The 26,391-nt window shown below is 37.4% G+C and overlaps 1 protein-coding gene across 1 annotated transcript in view; it reads left to right on the forward strand.

The window, feature by feature from the left end:
• The window catches only part of CLSTN2 (calsyntenin 2), a 221,769-nt gene that overhangs the window by 122,495 nt on the left and 72,883 nt on the right, over window positions 1-26,391 (forward strand). The window contains exons 2-4 of the mRNA XM_065639801.1: window positions 14,673-14,868; window positions 16,628-16,836; window positions 22,735-22,884. Of these exons, the coding sequence (XP_065495873.1) occupies window positions 14,708-14,868; window positions 16,628-16,836; window positions 22,735-22,884 (520 nt within the window). The 5' untranslated portion in view covers window positions 14,673-14,707. The remainder of the gene's footprint in view (window positions 1-14,672; window positions 14,869-16,627; window positions 16,837-22,734; window positions 22,885-26,391) is intronic.

Below are 26,391 nucleotides of genomic sequence, written 5' to 3' on the forward strand. Positions count from 1 at the left end.
TCAACAGTTCACTGTCATCTTGGTTTTAGATCTCAGCCTAGGAGTTATAGTTTCACGAACCCCAGCTGGAAGCAGGAATCTCATTGATAACCTACTCATTGTTCATTCAAAGACTCCTCAAGTATTTCTTTGGAAGGCTTGCTTTCATCATTATTTTGTTTCTTGTTTTGACTCATGCAGCACTATTCTTTCTAATGCGATTCAATGTAGATCAAATCCTTTTAAAAGAGGTAGAGTGAGGAACTCATATAATTCATTTAAAATAAGTCTTTGTTCTCCTGTGTTAGTAGAATTTTTAGTATAGAATCTGGAAAGCCACTCTGAATTGTTGGATATACATACACATATATATATATATATATATATGTACACTTTTTTTTTTTTAAACCCATCATAGAGTTGAAAATAGACTATCTCAAAATAATTCTTGCCAGCACCAATGTGTCTACTTTAAGCCTTGTTTCTTATTTTACCAACAGTGCAGTCAGTAGCAGAAACCAAATGTGCTTGTGATTAAAGGGTTTCAACATTCTAACAAAACATAGGCCACCTCACTGCCACTGAATTCATGGAGTTCCGTCTCTGGAGAAAAAAAGAATCCATGTAATAATGAATAATGTTCTTCCTCACTTGACCTGCATAATCTATATTATATCATCAGTTTTGTGGAAGCTGAACTTTGTTCTTGCAATTTTGAATTGGTTCTTTCACTGTTTTAAATCCAGTATTACCTAAAGAAATTCTGATTGTGTTTTTATTCTTGTTTGTGCCTTATGAACCAAGACAAAGTGATCTCTCCTGCCTTGACACCACAGTCTGTCAAAGATCTTTCCAAAGCACCTATGAAAGTAGTGCTGTGGTTGTGTTTTAATATAATCTTTGCCATGACCATATTTTACTTCCATTTTCAGGCTAAGAGAATAAAATTTGGGGAAAGACACTGTGGATACTGTGTAAAAATACCTGTATATTCCTGTGTTATGGCCAGCAGAATGACTTTTTGAGTGTTGTTGTATTAATGTAATTTTGACTTAAACACCAAAGTACTAGTGACAACTCTTAAATTATCCTTTTGAGTTCTCCAGTGAATTTACACAGTAAGATTCTTGCACAGTTTTTTTACACAGAGTGTATATGCACTATTAAAACAATAAATGTTTGTATGTTGCTCACGTTAAAAAAAAAAAAAGGCATTAACACTCTGAAATTTCCACTCAAATGCCACATTTGCCTTATTGTTTGTTGGGATTATTGTGCGTATTTCACTCCCTTACAGCTGTAAAAACAGAGAACAGCTTTCTGAGGTTAGTGGAGCAATGCTGTGAAGAAACTGATATGAGCGACAGCTATAGTTCATAATTAAAACCAGAAAAAGTCATTATCCATTCTGTTACCAGATTGTCCCGTACCCAGAATGTAAAGCTGAGAATCAGAAACCACAATATGTTATGTTTTTAATAAAATATGTTGTTGTTCTCGCCCCCTCACCATCCGCTGCTCCTGCCACACCCACCCCTGTGGGGAAAGAAAAAGAGAGAAAAAGGTGGGGGGACAGGGAGAGAATCCCTGAAATGATGGACTAGAGCAGAGGGTAATCGTGTAAATCCCGTAAGCAGCTTGTGTGTGAATGCCTGCATGTTTACACGTTCATTCCGCACTGGAAAGTGAACCATAAAAAAACATTTCAAAAGACCAACTAAGCCTGGCACAAATTTAATCAAAGTTTTAGTTATTTTTCAGTGGCACTGACTTACCTGTTGTTGATGAGCAGTTACAAAGGGTTCATCTGCTTTTGAGCTAGGATTTTTTTATATGCTTGGTTTTTAGCAGCTAGTATTTTTCCACCTGCTCTCTGTAGTATGCACATGTACACAGACGCGCTCTTCCGAGAATTCCTGGAATTCTGAAGGAGAGGGAGCTGCTACGCCACCTGAAATGTGCCAAACGGATTGCTTTCAGGTATCATTACCCAAACTTGTACCAGTGCCACAGCTGGGAAGCATTTTTACTCCATTTACAGATCATGGTTTTATAGATGTAAAAGTTGACATACTTGATAATTTGAAAATCACAACTTATCAAAAATAAGTGCTTTAATTACTTTCCTTTCATTATCATCTCATTTATCAGACCTATAATATTCAAAATTCTTCAAGGGTTATTTGGCTGCATATCTCTGTACAATTATGGCTGTTTAAGTAGTTATAATCTGATAAGTGAGCTATCACAGTATCTGGATAAGTAATTTTGACAGTCATAATGTGCTAATTATGTAACAACACTGAGAGGATGACAAGGGTTGTCGCTGGGGTTTTTTGCCAGTTGAGGCTGCCTGTTTTTCATTTAACAACAAAACCGAAGTTAATGCCTTTTGGGCTATTTGAAGAACTTCACTCAGGTGAGATTTACCTCCTTGAGGGCACCACGTTTCTCTGTGTTCCTTCCAGTGCTGTGCCCAGAGCAAGTGGGTATGTGAGTGGGCAATTTTTGGTCCCAAATCCAAGTAGTTCCCTGGTGTTTGCCAGTCTTCATGGAGGTGGCCCCCACCACCTAATTATGTGCAACTCTGTTCTACAGACAAAAGCCTTGGCAGAAGCACAGCTGCTTCCCTATATTATTTAATTTCTACATATCATTTTCCTTTGCTGTGGGGTATCAGATGCTGTTGTAATGGGTTTTTTACCGTCATCCCCTGTCTGTTCATGGGGGTAGAAAAGGACCTTGTAAAGGCTCCTGAGGGACAGAGGTCACTGGGTGGATGAGAACAGGGACAGACTTCCCACAGGAAGAGCAGTTTAATCTGTGAGAGACTGGTTTAAGTGCGTATTTTGCAAAAAATGTAGAAGCTGCAAACAGAACTATGTGTTAAGGGAAGAGTAACTGAGTTCTTAAAGTCGCATTGTTTTTATCTCTTTGTGTTTGATTATTTTCCTACATATTCCGTTTTCAAACAAATCATATGCTTTTTCTAACTGTTACATCTATAAACTGAGCCCAGAATTACAGAAATAAAATGTTTTATCTAAAGATTCCTTAAGCTCTCACTGACAGCTGTTTGATCGCTCTGTCTTCAAACTGTGACCTTAAAAATACTGGTACAGTCATGTTGTTTTTCTCAAATACGATTAAGACAGATGGGCTGGTCTTTAGGCTTTGTAACCACCTGCAGTTTCCAGTGAAGTCTAGAGGATCAGCATTTACTCAATATATCAGGAAATGAGGCTTTTAGTAAACAAGTCTGTTAATTATGTGCAAGAAGCAGCATGATCCAGTTCACTCAGTTTTAGTTATGTGCTGCAGGGCTAATAGGAGAAGAAACTGTGAACGGTTATTTGTGTCTTGAGAGCAAGGAGGTATGACTTGCAAGTAAAGAAAACAAACCAGTACAGATAACACCATCATTATTGGTCATTTATAGAAGGCAACTTTGCACTTTGTTCATGACGAGGAAATACCAGTTTTTAAATGACATCAGAATGTTCCAAAACATATAGGCGTTTTCATGACAGAGCTAACAGAGAAGCTGTTTTCAGCAAATGCCCTGGCAAGCAGGTAGTCAATTCCTCCTTCCAGAAAACCATTTGTCACCCAGAAACTCAAGTCTGTAAATATCTGTTCTAAAAGCTGTGCCGACACTGCGTTTGCTTCCCAGGGCTGGAGCCAAGCATTCTCAAAGCAGGACAGCCACAGCCAGTGGGCTCTGATTGTCCAGTTGTGATGGTGTAAATGCAAATACAACTAAATAGTGTCCTGTGTTAACCACAGAACGAGTTTAAATTAACTTTACATCTTGATAAAATACTTTGTTTGTGTTTCCTACCAGATATTTTCAAATTAATATTATAATTTACTTCAGAAACTGCAAATATAATTTGTTCTTTATGTTGTTGAGTAGCAGTTAAATAGAAACTATATAGATATTTATTTGTACTTTCTAAATTGCTGAAATGATTTATTATTGTGCAATTTTCATGGTGTTACATTTTTATTGCTTTATATTGCACATGTTGGGTTTTAATAGTTGCATCCTTTATCCCATTAATTTCAAATTAAACATTAAATTGCAATGAAAGTTCAGTCATAGCTCCTAAAGCATAAAAAATAAGCTTTCGTCTACACTTTGTAGAATGAAAGTGGGGATGGAATACAGAATTTGTAGAAAAACGAGCTGTTCTCTCAGCAAGATCTGCGATATTATGCTTAACAGCATAACAGCATCTGGTAACTGAGAGATCTGTGTTCATTTCTGTACTACAAGGTTTAATTTTATTGTGCTTCAGTTAACCAAGGATAATTTAGCCTTTAGCAATTACAGATTTTACCAGGACTCGGCAAGGGACTGCCTTTTGCCATTGCATTGTTCAGTCTAGTTTCAATCATTCCAGTGTGCACAGGCCTCAGGACTTCAGTTTTCCATGAACAGCAAGCGACTTGTTCAGATGTTGACTTGAGGCAGAAGATGAGGGAATGACCCCTGTTGCACCCCTAGATACTGAAATGTTTACAAGATCATGTGTGTTTTGAAGGCAAGAAATCTGCTGATTGCAAATTTCTAGAAAGTCCGAATTCCTAGAAAGTCCAAGGATGAAATCCCAGATCTGTTATAATCTATGACAGGTGCTACAGGTTTTCAGAAGGACTATCACTCCCAGTCTCTTAAAGTATGTTTTTCTAATAGGTTAAAAAAGAAAAAAGGCACAAAATGCAGCTGGGTGTGATGTCACGAACAGCTCTCAGACTAACATAGCCAGAAATGGGCAGCAGAGAGGGAGCAGAAATCAAAGAGAAAGAGCAAAGTCATTAAATATTTATAATGGAGCTGGTAAAAATACGATTTATCAAAAATACAGTTTTACTGAACTAGAAGTATTTTGTGAGTGTTTTGATAGTTCTGCCATTTCTGCAATGCTGATGGGGTTTTTGAGAGAACTGAATTGAAAACCTGACCTTTCTCTGAAAACAGCTATTTTGATGCAGCTCAGTTTCATGAGAAGTTTCCAATTGTTTTTAATTCCACATTGGGAAAAAAGCTAACATCATCTTCAAAGCTGCTGAACAATACGATTTATGTCCTCTGTATAGCTCCTGCTCAAGCAAAAAGATGAGGGCAGCAACCAGGATAACATCGAAGAAATACGGCCAATAAGTAGGGTTTTTCAGTATGTTAGATGATAAAGAAGTACAAACCCCAGTGTGTTGAGCTCATTGTGGCTTTGAATTTACTGTTTAAAAAACAAACCTCCTTGCATAACTGAATAAATAATATGCATAAAATATCCCATTGTAAAATCTTCAAAGGTACAGGGCCCCTATTTTTACTAAAGAGTTCTTTATGGTTGTTCTGTATCTTTAGGTTCAATGCAGATGTGGTTTTTATATCCAGTATAGTTATTTTCATATTGGTGAGAGTATAAAAAAAAATTAATCCAATTTTCTATATTGCAAAAGTTACTTTATACTACTACTAACCATACCATTACGTGAAAGAGTAATGTTTGCAATCAGCCCAAGATTTACTGGTGCACAGCACTGCCTACCATTATAAATACTATGTCAAGGGTCTGTGCTTCTGAAATTGGTTTGGTGGCTGGAGTCCCATCTGAATCCCTGAATATATCAGGACCTGTTTTGGCTGACACTCCTGTGTTAAAAAGCAAGGATCTTGCTAAATTCTGAGTAGGTGTAAGCTATTGTCTCAGAAAAATCTGAGATTTTGTACTGCTTAAGTATTTGTCTGTGTTGTTATTAGCACAGTCAAAAGCTGGAAATAAGGAACAAAATAGCCAGTCACAGTTGCTCAAGAGCAGCTCCAGAAATAGTGAGGTGTAGTCAGCTCACACAGCTGAGGTTCTCATACCTCTAATGCGTAAAATACTAAGTATGAGTAGGCTAAGGCAATCCTACACAAAGCTGCGGTAGGGAGTCTCTCTCAGATTTCTGTGCCTAAAAAAACAGGCTTTCTCATGAGCTGCCTGTGAGTGACAATTCACCTTTTCTGCGTAAAATGCAATTGTTTACTGCCTGAACTATGGTAAGTGGCTGGAGCTATTTGATGACTTATTGGTGATGGTGGGGGGAGCAACCATATGCTTAAGAACAGCGCAGAATAAAATGACACTGATACTTGTCTTTATAAAGGCATGGTAGGAAATAAACTGTACAAAAAAAAAAAAAAGAAAAAAAGAAAAAAAAAAGGAGGAGGTTGTAAGGCTTAGAGGAGTAAGATAAGCTGAATGTATTTTTTTAGAAATAATGATAGCGATTCTAAGTGTCCACACAAAGTAGAATGCAAACAATCTTGTAGTGAGAGATCTGCATTTACCTTTTCTTTGATGAATCTATCTTCGCTATGTGATTTCCATTCTGATAAAAGGCTAGATGTTGTAATTTTGACTGTTATTTTTCATTTGTGATCGATGCTTTGTAGTAGAAGCGTTTGTGCCCAAAGAAACTCATCATGTCTACAGATCCAATCCAAAGGATGTCTTTATACTTGGAGCTGAATATTTCAGATTAAAGACAGACAAGTGGAAATCAAAACAAATGGGGGGGAAAAAAAAAAAAAGCTGCGATGAGGAGGAACCATATGGTACTCTTGTAACAATTAAACTCAGTGCTCTACTTTACGGCACATCTGCAGGATGCACAGATTAAACCCTTGTGCCCAGGCTCCATGCCAAGATTGAATTAATGTTCCTAAGGTTTTTACTTAATCTGCTCCATAAGAAGAGGCCGTAGTAGAGTAAATATTTGAGTGAAAACTTGGGGATGTGCAAGCACTTTACCCCTTTCCTAACCTTTAACTCCCTGTGTTCTCTGCCACGTGTGTTTTTGTGGGCATAAGGTGAAACGGTCCTGAGATACGTAATGTGTCTCTGACAAGAGTTTAGGAGCCATTGAAAAGACGAAAACTGCATCATTTCCCTTTTATCTCACTTCATAGGCTGCCAATACCCTGAAAATTCCACGGTTATCCAAAAGTATTTCACATTGCACCTCTCTAATGCTTATTTTTGCAAACCTGACAGGTCTGCATGCAGAAAATTGTCATTAAAAAATTGTGTTCTTTGTCCTCACTTCGTTAATATAGATATATAAATTACAGGTGGATCTTGCTGTCCTTTCTTATGTCTTCTGTGCACATCCAGGGTGCTCTCGCTCCAGACTTTCCAGCCATGACAGCACCTGTCCATTCAGGTCCAGCCCTGTGCTAGTGTGAGTGCTGGGTTTCTGGCTTAGAGCTGCTGGCATCCAACTGTCTGCAGACCCCCACATAGCCTCAAATGACCACCCATTGCTCTCAAGTGATTCTCTAATGCTTTTTAATGGCATTCTGTTAATCATCAACCTGATCTTTCAAATTCCAAACCTGAGAAAAAAAGAGGGTGAATGGCTATTGCAAAATATTGGCGTGCTGGAAGAAGGACACGGGACTGCTTTTAACCTGTAGGCAATCACTTTTCTGTAGATCCCAATAGTCATTTTTGGTTTGGTCTACATATTTGGATGTAAGGTAGATATAACCATAAGGTGGTTGTTTTTGCAAAACAGTCCTGGCTCCTAGTACTTGCCTCTCCTTTGATTTGTGTGGTCAAGTCCACTGCTTACAGTATGTCCTTGCCAAGGTTCCTGATATAACACCTCAAGTTAAAGCTGACTGATGCCTTTGAGTAAAAAGAAACAGAAAAATGAATTGATCATCCACTGTGTGCTTTGAACTAGCCAACTATACCCCAAAACAATACATTTCAAATTATTCAGGGGAATAATTTTAATAAATGCAACATTTTCCAAGCTTCTTCATCTCAAATTGTCTGCCTTGATATAGGGCCCCAGGGAAGGTCTTTTAATTAAAAAGTAAGGTTTTCTGTCAGTCTGCTGAGTCCTCAATAGACTAAACAGCTGTTGATTTTCTAAACTGATTGTGACATGGTGCTGCTCTGTATATCGCAAAAGAGAGACAAACCTAGCAGATCAAGTTGGTGCATCTGTCCTGCTGCAGAAAATGTTTGTTAGGTTTGCCTACAAGCCTGTTGGAATTCTGTAAGCTGCACATATTTGCTAGCCAACATTCCTAATCCTAGGTCTTTATTTAATTTGAAATTCTAGTCACGTTATACATCATTAGTTACTTTTATGTATTTTATTAGCATTTGTCCTTTAACAGCTCAGCAGTATTTAGTGGCTAGAAATCATTGCAAGCATTGTAATAACCTTTGTAATCTTACACACAGAGACCTCTAGGTCTCTCTTATAAAATAGGTTCACTTTTTTCAAAAGATATACACAGTAAAATGGGTCAGTGCCTCACTAGGCAAGTTATCTCCTGTTTCTCTCAGTCTAGACCTCACTAACCTAGAGGTGCAGTAGCTTCATGATCCATCTTTCAGACACAGATGTGGAATTAGCATCTGGGCTTCTGTGTTCACTGCAAGATGGCTGGCTGAAGCAAAGTGCTGCTTCATCTGCTGCAGTAGCAGGAAACCTGCAGTCACTGATTGCAAATGTTGCAACCTCAAGTGAAACACTAATCAAATAATGCAGGTAGTGTGTGTGAAGATGGTGACCCATACATAACACGTGTGAAAACATAGATCAGAAAATGACCCAACTGGGAAAACTGAGTAATTGTGCTCCACTTAGCTTCTGGGGGATAAAGTTCCTTTTATTCATATGGGGGGTTTTTGCAGGTTTAACTGCACAGCTGCAGGATTATTTTTCAAATAGTTCATAATAATGTGGTATTCTAAAAAATGGCAAGGCAAATATTTCTCAGTAATGATCATGTAACAGTTAAAGAGGCTGTGCCATGCCTTACAGCATTTTAACTAGATTGGACAGCTGTTTCTCTGTGTTGAGGGTACGTGTGTGTGAAACTCAGATACACTGCTGAATTCACAGGATGCTTGCAAACATAAAAAGTGAGGTTAACAAAAAGCCTTCCACTGGTGTAGGTAGACATGGACCTCGATGTATTGATTATGCTGGTATATGGTTTTGTGCTGTTCTTAAAATCAAACCTTGTTGCTTTCTTTCTCTCTTGAATCTTGCAGATTTCAGAAAGATGAAAAGGTTAAGAAATGTTTGAGGTTATTTACAATAGAACATGGATATGTGTTTTGGAGAAATGAATGACAATATTTTATATTTCTATGCTTTTATAGTAGAGGATATAATACAGAGAACTGTATAATCGTTAGTTAATTAACCACATCTTTATGTGCACAAACCTTTTTCTCCTTGTTACATATTTTTGTGATCCATCTCAAAGTTTATTGCAGCCTTCAAATAAGTGTATATCAATTCTCCATCATTTGAGCTGGAGTGCAAGGATCTCTTGTGCAGATCCAAGTGCACAGTGTGACATGTTAAGCATCTAAGCAGTGGTGGTCTCTTTTCCAAAAGAGCAACATGGTCATATATCTCACTATAATCAGAGCATGTCCATAAAAATTACTTCTTTTTTTTTAAGCAACGTTATTTAAACAAAATTGTAGAGTGGGTTTTTCAGGTGGTTTGTTGCTGAGTGCATTAATGACCTAAGTGATTTCCCTGGGAAACTTATTGTGCAGCCAGGAAGAAACCCAGATATGACTGCTGCTTATGTGCTACCCACAGAGCTATCTTTTTATCCTGAGCAATTGATCCCTGCTTCAGCAGAAAAATGAAGTCTGGTGCATTTGGTGTGAGCTTATGGCAACAATGAATCACTTGGAGTGCAAGTGCAGTTTCCTCCACTTTTCAATTTCAAATCCATAGGAATAGAATAGGAAGGGTAGCGGTGGATTTATGCTCTTGTTTTGCAGAGCTTGTTGCCCATAAAATTAGATATGAGGAAATAATGATTTTCGTGTTTTATTAAGATACGAACACCTCCCTCTGTTTATGATTTCAGTATCACTTCCTGGATTTTAGTATGAGTTTAATAGCATTGACTTCAATGAGCTGGAAAAGCATATACAGTAGTTACTGCCTTAATTTTTTTTCTATCCTTAAAGATATTTTGCATCTCTCTTTTTTACTATTATTATTATTTTCCCAAACAACTACCCTTTCCTCCCTCAAAACATAATCTTATATGTTTTGAAATTATTTAAACAGTAGCTACAGCTTATGACAGAAACTTGTCAAAGAATTAAACCTCCCCAGTGGTACTGAGAAACTCAAAATGTCGGCAGCCCTGCACTGCAGGATTCCAGACCTTTAAGATCTTGAGTCTAAGCAGTAACCTGGCAGTGCCAAGTCCACCACTAAACCATGTCCCCAAGTGTGACGGCTACACATCTTTTAAATACCTAAGTGACTCAACCACTTCCCTGGGCAGCCTTTTCCAATGCCTGACAACCCTTTCCAGGAAAACAAATTTCCTAATATCGGATCTAAGCCTCCTCTGGTACAACTCCAGGCCATTTCTGCTTGTTACTTAGGAGACCCACTACCAGTCTACTACAACCTCCTGTCAGGTAGTTGTAGACAGCGACAAGGTCTCCCCTCAGCCTCCTTTTCTCCAGGCTGAACAGCCCCAGGTCGCTCAGCCGCTCCTCATCACACTTGTGCTCCAGGCCCCTCACCAGCTTTGTTGCCCTTCTCTGAACTCGCTCCAGCACCAAAATGTCTTTATTGTTGTGAGGGGCCCAAAACTGAACCCAGGATTTGAGGTGCAGCCTCACCAGTGCCGAGTACAGGGAGACGGTCACTGCCCTGCTCCTGCTGGCCAGACTGGTCCTGATACAAGCCAGGATGCTGTTGGCCTTTTTGGCCACCTGGGCACACGCTGGCTCATGGTCAGCCGCTCTCAGTCAACACCCATTTTCCCCCAGGCAGCTTTCTAGCTGTCCTTTCCCCAGCCTGTAGTGTTGCATGGGGTTGTTGTGACTGAGGTGCAGGACTCAGCACTTGAGCCTTCTTGAATTTCATACAACCAAATTAAACCTCTTAGTGATTGCTGATTCACATACAACCATTGCCTTTTATTAACTATTGATGAAAATAATCAAATGTCAGAGATCCCAGCTTTTCACTGGAAGTCTTCCGTATTCTTGGCCTAACAAAAGCTGAAGAAAATGCAGAGGTAGCTGTGAAAGGCAAAATAAGCATGCAATTTTTTTAATAACTTCTGAAATTGACTTCAAATGTATAATTCTGTGTAGTTGTTAAAGGAGTAACATTGGGGATTTTTATTTCTACTGAAAGAAGCATGAGTTTTATTTTTTATATAAAAAGCAGTAATTTGCAATAAAATTTGGTTGATTAAGGCTTATAATCACTAAATCTTGCATGTAAATGTTGCTGAATATGAAACATTGTCTTTAGGAATTTTTAAACAGTGGAAAGTTTGGTTGGTTATATTTCAGAAATGATAAACTGTCAATAGCTTTTTTTCAGGCTATTATAATTTTTACAGAGGAAATAATATGATTATTATGCCTGCAGTAGTAACCTGTGGATCTTTACCAGCGCTTGCAACTTAAAATAGTGCAGGCTTTGAAATTAATATGTGCTAATGGCTAATGCTAGCCTGGATGATTTGAAGAAAAAACATAATGCCCAGAATTTAAGTAAAATATGGATTAAAATGAAGCAACTCTTAGTGAAGTTAAACCCTGCAATCAGAAGTTTTTACAGGAAGCAACTGGAAACCCTCAGGATGTACATCCTGCCCTGGGAGAAGAGAGATTTTCTCGCTACCCTGGGTGCAATTGCTATAGGATTTCATAGGTGTGCTTCTACCTTTATGTGGTATCACCAACTTATCCCTATTTTATTGGCTCACTGCCACCACCATTTTTATGATCCCTGAATCATCCCATATGCACCTGTTCAAATCCACTCAAATGAAATTAGGAACAAAGCTTGATATTTTGCTGTGGTGTCTGTTGAGAGGAAAACAATATCCCAGTTTGCCCTCTATTTATTTCACCCTTACAATGGAGAAGGGAAGTGGGTGGTGCCAACGGCCCGAATGTGGTCGTTTCACAACTTAAATTGTGAGGCTGAATAAGAGAGAGACCCCATCTCCTGTTCCTCAAATGAGTTGCATGACAATATATATCTAAGAACCCAGCAAATAATATAAGCTTGGCACAATTCCTGTTGGCATCAAGTAGGTGGGTCTGGGGTTAGCTTGGCTGAGTTTAAATAAAGCCCTGTAGCTCCATTTAATAATGAAAAATAGCATATTTTAAAGACAGTATTTGTAATGCCTATTATTAGTAGTTCTATGTATCTGTACATATGTGTGTCTCGCAGTGTAATGTTGAACCTTATTTAATTTTCTGTGTTGTTACAGCTCTGACAACTGTTATCGTTTCCAATATAGTCATTGAGATACCTGTTTAGAATCATTATGATTCCTCTGTATTTTCATTTTTCAACAGTGTTAAATCATTTGTTTGGAAACAGTAGTAAATCCTTCTTCTGAAAAAAAATCTTACCTAGTTTTTAAAAACATACACAGTTGTTTTCATGTAAGTAGCTTTCTGTAGCCAGAATCTGGAAGTCTATGTGGTTTTTTTGCAGTGTGTTTACAAATGTCTCCCCATATCCATGCAGCTGTCATTATTTTATCTTTGGCGAATGGAGATATAAAAGACAAAATTGAGTTCTATATAAAGCTGGAGTATCTAGCATAGGAGCAGGATATAGAGACTTCCGAAATATTTGCTGAGAGCTAATTAGAACAAGTGCTGCTTCTGTGATTGCTTTGCATCAGGCCTCTGCATTTGGAGAGGAAAAAATGATCAATGTTTAGACTAAGACAGAGAGAACTTTTTTCTGCCCTGAGCTATTTCTGTTTTTTTAAGAACAGAAGGCCTGGTTGTCTGCAAATTCCGTAATGTTTACAGTCAAACAGTGGATCAATAAAATCATAAACACAAACCACCAAAGTTATTATTTTTGTTGATGAATTGTGGATCTGAGGAAAACTTTGTTATTAAGAAACTATGGAGGCCACTGTTATAGAACACAACAAATAGTATTTTTTCCATTAGACTGCCCATATTTACACTGTTATTTTCATATTTAGTTAAAATAAAACTGAAAACCACAATATCATGTTAGATTCATGTTTCATTTTGAAGTTGCAAGGAAATTATAATTTCTTTTCAAAGGTGTGTGTGACAACTTGAGATACAAACTCAGTGATCAGTGTCCACAATCAAAGCTGAACAACTCACTTCACTTCAGCCCTCTCTTAATCTTATGCTTTGTTTCCTGTGCAACAGTTTGTAAACATTGTGGAGCCTACTTTTAGGAATATGCACAGTATTAGTCTTTTTGGAGTCTGATTCTCACGGTAAAATCTATTCCTTCTTCCACAGCCCAAATATTTGAGCTCTTTGAGGGTGAATGAGAGCCTGGAAAAGACCACAACTTTTGTCTGCCTTGGGAAGCCACACCACCCTCCCATGTCGCTTGAGGGAGCGCTTGGAGCAAGCAAATGTCCAAACAAATACTTAATGTATTTTCCCAATGCCTTGTAATTATTAAAACAACTGTGTGCAGATCCCGGAAAGACATTCATAGGCTTGATTATAATTGTTAAGTGTGGGATTCATCTGTCTAAATGTCAGTGTATATAGCTGAGCTCACCTTCAGCTCCCATTGTAATCAAGGGAATCTTATGCGGTGGTAGTTGAGAGAATATCCTAAAGAGCTGGTATTAATACTAACTGTACCTAATCCCCACCCTCCTCACACACACCTCCTTCACATTTTTGCTTTCTCACGCATAATAGGAATTGTGAACTCTAACACTTTTAGAGAGTCACTGTATACTCTTTTCTCTAAAAATAAACAATATGTTCTAGAAAAAGAGAGTGAGGAGCCAGGCTTGAATTAGAGGTCGTAGATTTACAGTTACTTTAGTATATGGCAGTTGACTCAGATATGATTGGCAAGGAGATTTCCAAAAGGCTACAACTGTAAATTGGAAATAAATGGAAAAGGATTATGTAAGTGGGAGACAGCTTTGAATCTATAATGCGTGTCCCAAGACTGACTTGCTCATAAAAGAGCATGTGTTTAATGTGTCATAAAAATATTTAAGCCACATTGGTCTTTGTATAAATATTTCATTTTTGAAGTTGCATTCTGAAATGGCAAAAAATGAATTCAGCATGCATATCCTTGCCATCAGTATGAAGGATTAAAAAATGAATCACTAGAAACTAGGGGTTTTTTTTCCCCCCTTCCAGACTCCTAGTCTCATAAGATTTTTTTTCTTTTTTATGTTGTCTTTTGTGTCCAAATCAATTTTTTTAGTCCTTGGTATATCATCTATTTTGTTAGATAGTATTCCCCTGAGAGAAGCTATAGATCTATTATATTAGGAGGCAGTTTGGAGGCAGAGTGAGTTGCTGCCAAGAAGGCATTCATGTATGAGAGTGTGAATGTCGGTGGGTGACCGAGATGTCCAAAAGGGACACTCGTCTGTGTTCCTTCAACTGCTTCTGCTCCAAAGATGACACATGTCTGTAAATAAAGCAAGATATATTTTGAATGTGCCCGTGTTCTGCATCATTAGGTTTTTTTACTGTTGGGAAACTAAACTGCAAGAATCTGAACATCTGCTACCACCTGGCAGCTCAAGTGGCTCAAGGAACGAGTGACAGCAGTTAGAAAAGACCACGTCTAAGAAATTATCTGTTGTTTTATACTATTCCTCACAGGTGAAATCTGTGCTTTTAAAATCCATGGACAAGAAATGCCCTTCGAAGCCGTTGTGCTAAACAAGACATCTGGAGAAGGTCGTCTTCGAGCAAAAAGTCCTATTGACTGTGAACTGCAGAAGGAATATACATTCATCATCCAGGCCTATGACTGTGGATCTGGACCAAGTGGAACAAACTGGAAGAAATCTCACAAGTGGGTGAAAATGAATATAAATTCTTTTTTGCTTTGGTATACATTTACTGCACAGTATAAATCAGATTGAAGGGCTCCTTTTTATATTGTAGTAACGTAGAACACAAATAAGATGGACCATTGTTGCAATAGTTCACCCATTTTTTATTCCTTTTTCCTTTTGGAAAATATTTTTTTCTTTCCTGCCTCCTGCAATTTGACCCATTCTGCAATGGTTCCATTGAAGCTTTTAGCAGGATCCCTGTTTAAGTGGAGAAATGCATCTCAGTATTTTTTCATTCATCTCCTCATCTCAGTTTTAGTTTATTTTCCCATTCTTGCTTTCATGTTAAATACAGTGACTAAGCAGATCATCCAGGACATGGAAGCCAGCATTTAATTGATGCTTACAAATTCTAAATAGATTTTCTCTCTGTTAATCTCATTTAAAATGGTAAGAAAAGAAAAATCACCTTTTGGTTTTTTACTATGTACATGTATATAAGCTGCAGCAGTGTTGCCTTTGCGCAGTGTGTTTCTGACCTCAGCTTTTGGACAGCAAGTCTCAGAGGAATTCAAATCCTCTGAAAGAAAGGGTATTGAAGGTTAGTAGGTGGTACTTTTTAGTGTGGAGCCAATTTCCTGCATAAGCTTAAGTGGCTCAGTGCCTTTTTTCTCCCTCCAATTCATGAAACCAAGCTTCAGACCATTTGTCATTAAAGATGAATTTAATTCTTGTGTAGATGTATAACTGCTGTACAAATTGTTCGTTTTGCTGAGAGCTATTTAAATAAATGATTAATAGTAATCATTCTTCCTTTTGCCTATCCAGGACAAATTACAATTAAAAATTTAATTAGCTCTATAATGCATGCTGAACTTTTTCAGGACATTTAGAAGGAAGCCTATATATCAAATAACCACCAAGTCACAGAAACAGGTTTTGCTTCGTATTATTAAATTTTATTATGTTTTTCCCTCACATGTGAGTAACAAGCTAGCACATTCCACTTGTGGAAAACTTTGGTCTAATCCCGACCAAATGAAATCTGACCCATTGGGATCAGACTTTGTTACAGCGGTTTGTATAGTAAACCACACAATAAGCTGGGCTGCCTGGGCTCTCAACCTTTACTACTGGCTCTGCCATTGATCTAGAAAGTCTCTTCACTTCTCTATCCCTCTGTTACCTTGCCTATCAAACCAGATAGCAAATTCTTTCAAAGGAAGGCCTGTAGAGTTTGCTTATTATATACTAAAAAGGCCTGTTACTTTTGACCCTCAAAGGTTTACACATACAATGTTGTAACTAATTAAAGCATTAAATAATTATAATCAGCAGAAGGTGAGAGGCTTATTTAATATTAAAGAATATTCATAAACTGACCATTTTTAGGTAGCGAATATGTAAGGTTACTGTAATTCTCTTCCTCTTTTCTTTTTTCTTTTTTTTTTTTTTTTCTTATTAACCCATTTTGAACTGGAATAATAACGTTGACTTTCTGCTGGGGTCCATTTTAAGAGGCAGACCATTTTTAATAGGGAGCACCATGAAGCCCTCTACCTACAAGTTGTGGCAGCAGGTTTTTACCTAATGCCACATTAAGATATTAAGTAGGGCAAAATAAACATAGAAATTCAATAATATTTTAGCGTGATGTGTACATAGTTTTCTAGATATGTTTTGTTAGTGTTTTCAAGTCTTTTTGGAAACAAGCTATTAGTGCTGTGTCATGATAAATTAATTGTTCTCTTTGACGTCTGTCTTTACCTATTTTAGGGCAGTGGTCCACATCCAGGTAAAGGATGTCAATGAGTTTTCACCAGTGTTCAAGGAGGGCATGTATAAGGCCACCGTGACAGAAGGGAAGATCTATGACAGCATACTGCAGGTAGAAGCCATAGACGAGGACTGTTCCCCACAGTATAGCCAGATCTGCAATTACGAAATTGTCACAACTGATGTTCCTTTTGCCATTGACAGAAACGGTGAGTGTGGAGAAGGGGCAACTGTAAGTTCTGGGACAGGTAGTAGTAATTTCTATCGATAAATTACCTATTGATACTAGCTGATAACTTGGCTTGAGTTTTAACTCGAGAGAGTAATCCTGTTCTCATCTCTGAGAACGAAGGAGCCATTACACTGGGAAATTCCATCTCTTTTATGTAAGATTTGGTCAGAAAGTGCCACCATAATTTATTGTGGAAAGTAAAACCCCAGTTTCAGATGAGCAATGTATTTCTGTCACTCAGTCCGTTCTCTTAATTGTCTCAGATGTAGTTTTGCATCTAGCTGATGGCATTTCCTAATGCAGCATGTAGCCCTACCTACCAGGGTTTGTTCACTGGTTTGTAGCTAGTCCCACTCTTCTGAACTTTCTGAAGCAGAGTCTAAGTGTAGAATTAACAATATTCTGGATATGTTTATTGATCGTTAAAACTTTCAGGGCATGGGTCCCCAGATCCACCCATTTGTAGTGCTCCTGGAGCAGATTTTAGTTGGTTTTCTAATGTATGTACTATTATAGGAAAAATAATGAAGCATATTAAGTTTTCCATATGCAGCAATTTTGGACCTCAGTAGCCCTGTCTGTCAGCTTCCTGCTTTTCCCAGTCATGTTCTCACCAGGGGAAAGCACAGAACTTGACACTGAGTTTGGGAGAGGTGGCTGGGATGCATCAAGAATGTGGTGAAGATCTTCCCTCCTATCCTCTGCTTGCTTCAGACAATACAAAGTAGTAGCGTTGTTCTTCAAGTACTTCAACAGTTCCGTATTGGCATCGCTTTGTAGATAAGAGTCCTTGTTATTGATATTCACTTGTGTGCAGTTGTGCAGAAGTTCAAAATGGAAGTTCCTGTTCTCACAGAACTTGTTTTCCCAGAACAAGCACCCTGTGTGCATGCCCAGCAATGCTCCGGTTTATCTTTCCTAACAGAAGCATTTAATCCATGTTTTGTGTAGAAGGAGGATACTCTTTGGAAGTCAAATCTGATTTTTGGCCAAATTGGAAATTGAATACATGCATGGAGCTACTGTTTTCTCTAAGCAGTCATTTTCATGTTGGGATGTTTTATAAAATCCTTTCCCCTATTCGAAAATTATTCATCTTTATTTGTGCAGTTCTTCTACAATGCACAGCTGAGCACCAAAAGATAATAACCTGTTAGCATCAATAAATTGTAAATGACATTGGGGAAAAAAGCTGTCTTGTTAATAATACATTGGGAGGTAAGCATACTACATAGGAGGTATAATCATGATGAGTACATTTGTGTTTAAATAAATGAGGTCAGCTGGCACAGTAGTCTTTTGCCAGAGCAACTGCACAAAGGATTGTTTACAGGAAGGGGGCATTTGGAAGAAGATGTTTGTGTGCAGTTCCCTAGAAGCTTTGCCTCTCTATGGATTTTTCTTTTTTCTAATTGTGAGATTTCCTCTGTTGTCCTAAAAGGAAGTTTTCCATGTTTCTGTTTGAAACCACAGTTTTCCCAGAGCTTTACGTGACTTGCCAGTATGGGGCTGGATACTTACATGAGTTGCAGGTTGTTTCATTATTTCATACCAGGTTTATGACAGATACCACAGATAATTAAAACACTGAGATGAGTATGATACAGAGCAGACATTCCTATTGCTTATGCCTTTTTGGCTCCTATCACACAGCACAGCTGGCTCGTGAGTGATCATGGGTTTCTTACAGTCAGAGGCATGATCAAAAGTATGTCAAGTGTCAGGAATCTTTGGTTACCTCTTTGTCCTTGTGTGCCTGGGACCTGCTTTTCAGCAAAGGCAATGAGAATATCATTGATTTAAATGTGACTTTAAAGCCTGCATTGAATAATTGGTAGAAGGTCGTAATACTTGCAGTTTCTTGGTCATGAATTCAATTAATATTTTTTTGATCTATTTGTTCACTAAAAGCGCAGTGCTGCCACAATCAACAGTAATTGCAGTCTAATTTGCATTTTTTTTAGATAATGGTAATTGCTTAAACCCACTGGGATTAGAGACAGAGTTAAAATAGATGGTTGCACTTTTATTTTGTGACAGAAATATGTTGTTTAGTTCCAACACATTTCATTGCTGAGAATATCTCTCTGTGCCAACTGATATAAACTTACCCTGGTACAAATTCTTTGGCATTGTGCCCAGTTTTCTTACCTGTAGGATGATTAAAATAGGTGTATAAGATGCCTGGGACTGTCTGTTGATACTGTGCTAATTAGATTTTGTTTATAGGGTGTTTTTATCCATTGTGAAAAACAAATCTAGGTTCTTGTGTCTTTTGCAAGTTAGGTGTTTTGGATTTTGTTTGTTTTTGCTTTTCAGTAACATAAATGTGGAATTTCATGTCAGTCCCAGGTGGTGTTTGTTTTTTGTTTTCACTACCAGCCTATGAAACAAATCACAAACACAGGCCTTTAGAAAGATGAACATGCTATTCCATCAGCTTTTTTTCTTTTGGCAGATCATTCTTTCTGGCAAAACTTAGTTCTTGTATCTAGATCAATCCAGGGAGCATTTCGTTGCCCTGAAAAACTATAGTACACATTGGGAAACATGTGGAGAAAGGGAGAGAGAACTCTCCATACTGTAGCAGTGCACAGTCTACTTCCCATCACCAAACTGTGTAAGGCACCCAGGACCGGCACACAGGAATCAGCATTCAGCTCTGGTGTAGTTCTTCTAGATCTTTGTAGTTAGGTGCCTAAAGGCAGGGAATATAGAGCTTCCCATGTACATTTGGCAACTTTGACCCTTGATATATAATTTTTTTGTGAAAAAAATTACATTGTATTGTGAAACTGTAACACTAATAACATTGACTCTTGTTTACGATGATCCTGACTTGGGAGGTAATGAACTCTTGGTCATAAAATACAACTGTGTAAAGGCAAAGGACAAATTTATGCTTTGCTGTGCAAAGAATTGGGACTAAAGGTATAAGACACAATACGTTTTAAGATACTTTTGCATGCGGCTTAGTTTAGTTGTCTTCTTAGCACAGAACCCACATCATCAAGTGAGTTGTATCAGTATTGTGTAGGCTTTTTTCAGGTAACAGAAAAACTAAACCACAGTGCACTGATCTGTTGTAATGCCAGCAGAACTTTTTAATGCATTTTCTGCCTTAATTTCTTGGGGATCACGGGCAGAAAATTAGAGAATTCAGATATAGATACAAATCCTGTCATGGATGACCATGAGCCAGCTGCTGTCCACCAGGAGCCCCAGGTCCCTTTCTCCTACACTGCTCTCTAACCATACTAGTCAAGTCTTTCCCTGTTCTTGTGACCACTCCAAAATAATAAGAAAGACAGCCATAAAAGAGGGAAGTCTGTATCAAACTGTTCCCAAAACTGACCGTGAAGAAACAGAGGTGTACATGTGTGTCCTCAGGCAGAAATTTTTATATTCTTCTTGTTGCTTATCTGCTTTTGGTTTTTTAAATCTGTTATAGCTTTGGGTGTTTCCAGAAAAAGGCGGAGATTTAGAAAGACTGAATAAAATTAATTTTATGGCCCAATTGTAAATTATGTAGAAAAGTACTTACTTCTCCCATTAAAGTTTTCTTTTTTTTTAAAAATGTTATTGATTACCTTTATTTTAATGGTTAAGATCTAAATAGAAATTCTCAGTCTATCATCTCTAAAACTTTAATTAGTTTGTATTTATAGTGCTTCCCTTCTGTGTCTACTTTTCAGTAATATTGATTAAATTGTAAAATAAAAAGAAGCAAAAAGCAGAAGTAACAGAAAAATAGAATAATTAGTAAATCAATAAACTATTGAGTAACACTGGCAGGACATCCAAATGACCTTTCATAACAACACCTAATGGTCAGAATCTTTGTAGTCAAAATACTAAAAGACCATAATGAAATGCAAATCTTGGAAGACTGATTTAGTGAAATGCAAATATGTTGTAATGATTTATAAACTTTAGAGGACAGTTAATGTGGCATGTAAATTTTAGCAGTCTGCTAATGTAGATTCAGCCAATTTTGGTTTCTTGAGAATTATCTCTCCTGATCACGGACTAAAATAATACCAAGGAGAACCAAATTGTGAAATATGAAGATTAATGTAAGAAAAAATATAATGCAGAAAAGAAAGAACAACTAAGCAGATATTAAATGAATCATTAAGTATATAGTAGTCGTTTTTCATTAAGTCTGCTTAGGCAGGTACTAATCAAGCAACTCCAGATAATAAAATGGGTAGATTAAACTGTTTTGCTAATTGCTAACTGAAAACCAAAGAAGTATTATAGTTGATATTGTTATTGCGGTTGCTTTTGTGATGGGAAGAGCAGATAACTGCCTGACAAGGTGAGGTGCCTGAGAGAGAACCAAGGCAGCTGTAGAACACAGCACTGTTTCCATATTAGCCTTCAGCATGTCCTTCTGCTTCTCCACTTGAGACAAAATTAGTGAGAAGTTTTGTCCCCCTCTGTGCCCTGCTCAGCAAGAGAGGGGTAAAGACTCAAGGTTAACAGAAAATGGAGTATTGGGCCTGATTTATAGATGCAGATGTGTCTATTTAAACTACAAATTTTGAATCAGAAGGTAGTGATAATTGCAAAAGCAGCCTTCCTTCAGACCTGACTTTGCATTAGTTTCAACTAAACTGCTCAAGTTAGCTTTGATGAAGTATTAGTCAGAAAAGTTTTTGGTTCTGACCAGATGAGGAGGGTGCATCAGAGAGAGACGCCTGCTGAAAGTCTTTACTAATCAAACTAACGGAGGTTTAGTGAAAGACTTATGTAAGAAGTTTCATTTGTCTGCTTTCACCTGTCTCTCATTCATTTGAAGAATAAATAAATAAATAAGAATATAAAAACCCACCACACCCAAGCCCCCAAACAATGCCAGCATGCCTAGCAACAGATACATTAACCAGCAGCTATTGGAATCAGATCACTGGTTTTGACTGAACTCCAGGATTTGGGTGCTCCCCATTCGAAATTTAGCCCAACAATTTGATTTTTCAGAACCATGTTTGAAGGCAGTTGTTTTGCATAGCATTGATCCAGATTAAGTTTGTTTCTTGAATTCTAGAACAAACATTCTCAGATGTATAGTGAGATGGTATCATGAACAACCCTGAACAAAAGTGTGAAACATATTAAACAGTCTCAAGTTTCAATTTGAGCAAGAAGCGCATTTCAGTGGAAATGGACAGAAATGAAATGCTCAACACAGTAATTAAGAAAACATACATTCTGCATGGTGATCTTCCAGTCCTGCAGGAAGTTCTCTCAGAAAGATCTTACCCTTTCCTTGTGGAAGCTGTAATGCCTCTGTTCCCAGAACAAGTAATTTGTCACCTTTATATGTGCGTCTGGTTCGGCAGATAATCTCTGTTGTTGCCAAGTTTTATTCTCCATGTGATAACTGTGCTGTCATATCAAATACCGCTAACTGCTCTAATGTAGAAGGTGTATCTGGGGCTCTTCCTATTTTTGAAACCTAGGGAAAGGTGTTAAAGGGCTAAAAATCTCTCTCACCCAAAGTGTAATAGCTTTAGGGGAAAAAGGAAGATACTTGGGCTGGGGAGATGGTCAGCAGTACATCTCAGGAATGTGGCTGCCTTGTTAAAGGATTGTATTATGAGAAGATGTAGAAAATGAGATTGCACCTACTCATACTTTACACTTCAAGATGCCCATATCATATCACTAGCATCTTATATTTGCCTAAGAATTTCTCTATTTCTCTGTTGTATTGAAAGAAAATACTTCTCATTCCTTGTAACTGTCCTACCCATGCATGTCCCATGTGTTTCAGAGAGCTTCCTGGTCACAACCAGGACCTAAATGTTATAGTCTGTATATGCTTAGCCAAGAAGTAATTTCTGAATATTATCTTCTATTGAATCTATAGGTAACATCAGAAACACAGAGAAACTGAACTATGATAATCAGCACCAGTATGAGATAATGGTCACAGCCTTTGACTGTGGGCAAAAACATGCGACCGAAGATGTCTTAGTACAAGTTAATGTCAAGCCAGTGTGCAAACCAGGCTGGCAAGGTAAGGTTTAATAGTTTATATGTTTTATTTTTTTGTTGAAATCTTTTCTATATTTTCCCTCCACATCACAGCACAGTAAGGAAACTAGGGTGCCTATTGCAGCGGTGTAGAAAACTGTTGCTATTTCTTATGCTTACTTCATTTCAAGCCTGTTAAAAAAGTGAATAATAATTCCATACTTGTTTGCCTTTGCTGTGTTTCTTCTCTGATTGGAACAAAGAACAGATTAGAAAAAAAAGAAAACAGACAAATTTCTGTTATCATAAGCTGTTTTATAATTCAGTCTGAATATACTGAAAAAAATTAAAAATTATTTGCCTTTCTCCTACGGCTCCTTTAAATAGAACTTTTGAAGCCACCATGGCAAGGTAGTTTTCCCATTTGTGCCAGAGTTGCTCAGATTATCTTGTTCCAGGGACAGGATTGGCTTTCACATGTGTGCAGGTGTGAGTCAAAGCATGGTCAGCTGGCAGTGGGAGTGAAAGGCATTTTTTTATCCTGATTACTGTATTTGTCTCAAGACATTTCAGTAGGAATTGGTTTTCTAAAAATATTGTAAGGATCTGCAGTCTACTTTGTCTAAAAATGGAGAAAAACCCAGCTGACAATGTACTAGGAATATAGATATGCCACACATTATAAGGAATTAAGATGAAAATGAGGGCTGGATTAGGGACAAACCAACTGAATGTAGCCATATTATGCAGATGTCATTCAGGACTAACATGACCTTCATAACTGTAATTTTTTGAAGAGACCGAGAAACAAAAAAACAGTTTGGTTGTTGTACTTGAAGGTAAATTTGCAGACTGACATTTAGAAGGAAAAAAAGGTTCTCTTTGTAAAATGAGAAGCCCTGTTCTCGAGGACCTTGTAATGAAATGTGTGCAATGTCGTGATTCCATTTCACAGTCCTCAGAGGACACATCTTAGTTTTTCAGGGATGTACTAGTTTCCTGCCCACCCAACTACTTTGAAGAGTATTTTTATTAAAATTACAGAATACCTATGAACTATTTCCAGATTTTCTGATCCTATTGTTCAAAACCACAAGATTTATTCTATAAAACCAATATGGTCTTTTTACACTGTGGATATTTTTCTGTTCCATTTAATGGAGTCATCTCAAATAAATTATATATAAATTAGCTTGGAATTTGTATTAAAATAGGTGCAATTGTTGATTTTTTTTTTTAATCTCCATATTATTTCCATTTAGAAATTTTATGTTGTCCAATGTTGTCATACTTATCTCATAGTTCAAGCATTAATTATAGAACAGATGGTCACTGCTGGTCCCATGAGTTGAGTATAGACACCAGGTAGCCAACAAAATTAATAGAAACAGCCTCAAATAAGGTGTTTGGGGCTTCTTTTTTGTCAGGTTTGAGATTTTTTTGATGCTTTGTTCATCTTAGACTACATAAAGTGTTTACAAGGTATTTAAGTTTTTAATGAAAAGCTGGAATTCAACTTTATTTCATGCATGCAAAATTTATTTTCTTCTGTTCTACAAGTCAGAGCTGTATGTGGCTGATGGTTTGCTTAACACTAGGTATTTAATATGGGAGACTGCCAGCTTGTTATTTTTAGTGTGATGGTGAGAAAATAGAGAAAACAGCAGATATAAAGCAGTGGTTTTTAGAAAAAGAATGTAGTACCTAGGAAGGTTTAAAGCAGCTTGCAAGGTAAAAATATGAAATAGCTCATTATGTTCTGCTCTAGCACATTCCCTGCCACCCTTGTGGAATGATACCGTTCCCTCTGTCAGACAGGGGGCTGCTTCACCTCCTTGCTGTGTCTCCAGGTCACAGGGCACAAAGTGCAAGTGGATGGCGTTTGCCTGTTCAGGGTATAAGGTATTTAGCTAAAGAAATAGGTAGATCTGACTTTAGTTCTTAAATACTAAGTCATTAATTATAACTTGAAAATGAGCTGCAACATAATGCTTCCAGGAATGCCTACATTTCTCTTAGTTGTGGTGGGGTTTTTTTGTGCTTACTTGTTTTTAAAGGTGATGATAATCATATAGGTGTTGTTTTCCACTTTGAGCCAATATCTATAAAAATTAACTGTTGCTGGGGGGGGAAAAAAAAATCAAATAAGCAAAACCTACTTAAAGAGGAAATCTGGAGACTGGGAATGGAGGATATTTATAGTGTTTTTCTTCTCTGCGTCTGTCACTCTGTGACCTCTGCACAAAGAGGCAGCCAGCAGTTATGCTCCATCTTCTCTGAAATAATATTATATTTGAAAAGATTGGATGAATAAGAGAGATACAATGATGTTTTGCTTGACAGAAAATATGAATATTCTAAGCCTCTGGTTATAACATAGAAGTTACTGAAATGCAACATGATTTTTTTTTCTTGTTCTTCAGTGTTAGCTTAAATAAATACTGGGAATTTCTATTTATAGCATTGGCAGTTATTTCTTAAAAGTTACTGGCTTTAGTAATCTGTAATATTTTTCAGTTCTTTCTGTAACTATTGTGAATAAACATTGTAGTAGTGTAATGCACATTCAGTGTTAAAAATTTCAGTGCATTAAATTTCAATGCAGATGCCCTTCAAATAACCTCCGTTGTGCAGGGGTGGGACAGGGAAGAATAGATTTATGTAAAACAGTGTACAAAATTATTCCTGTTTCTAGAGGCCAACCCCATGTGACTGACAAGTATAGAAGAGCAAATAAGACTCAACAAGCCAAGGTGCTATCACTTAAACACTATTCCCTTGGGCTATTAGCATTTAAGTCTTCATTAAATCTCAGAGCTACTTCCCTGCTCTCTGAAGATGGACATTAATATACAGTCAGGAAGCATTCCCACACAGATGTTTTCAGAAAAAAAGAAGCTTCTACTCTATTAAGAAGATACTTTAGAAACAAACTTGACCCAAACTGACATCAAACCATTCTGAGAAGACCACTCTGGAATGTTTAGTGCCCTAAGCAAGCTAAAAATGTAAATCAATTAACTGAATTAACTCCTAATCAGTTAATTTAATTGGAAAGTCTCATTAGCAAGTTTTGTCAACTGACTTCTACAGCTATTCTAGAAATTCTCTTCATGTTGTGTGTTAATCTACATGATTTTCAGTGATCGGTTACTGCCAGGTAAGTAAAGAGACAGCACTATAAAGAAAAGCTAGATGATAGTATTTGACACTGTAATGGGTAGATTTGCAGTTGAAGTTATTTCTATTTTTTAATTTCTTTTTCTTTGAACACAATTAGTGGTTTTCCATACTCCGAAAAACCCTATAATCTTCAGCACATCCCCTGGGGTTCTGTCCTTTCCTCCAGGACTTGGCCTTTGCTGCAGTTCTGTGGACACAGAGCACATTTCCTGTTGATTCACGTCCATTGTGGTTCTTTTCACTACAGTACTTTCAATGTTTAATTGACTTTGGTAAAGTTACTTCTGCCTTATTCCAAGCAGGGTAGACAGACTTCTGGCAACACAGTACTAATTATCCATACAGTATTTTCATTAAAAAACATGAG

The sequence above is a fragment of the Caloenas nicobarica genome, chromosome 8 (genome assembly GCF_036013445.1).
Source record: "Caloenas nicobarica isolate bCalNic1 chromosome 8, bCalNic1.hap1, whole genome shotgun sequence".
NCBI classification, from domain to species: domain Eukaryota; kingdom Metazoa; phylum Chordata; class Aves; order Columbiformes; family Columbidae; genus Caloenas; species Caloenas nicobarica.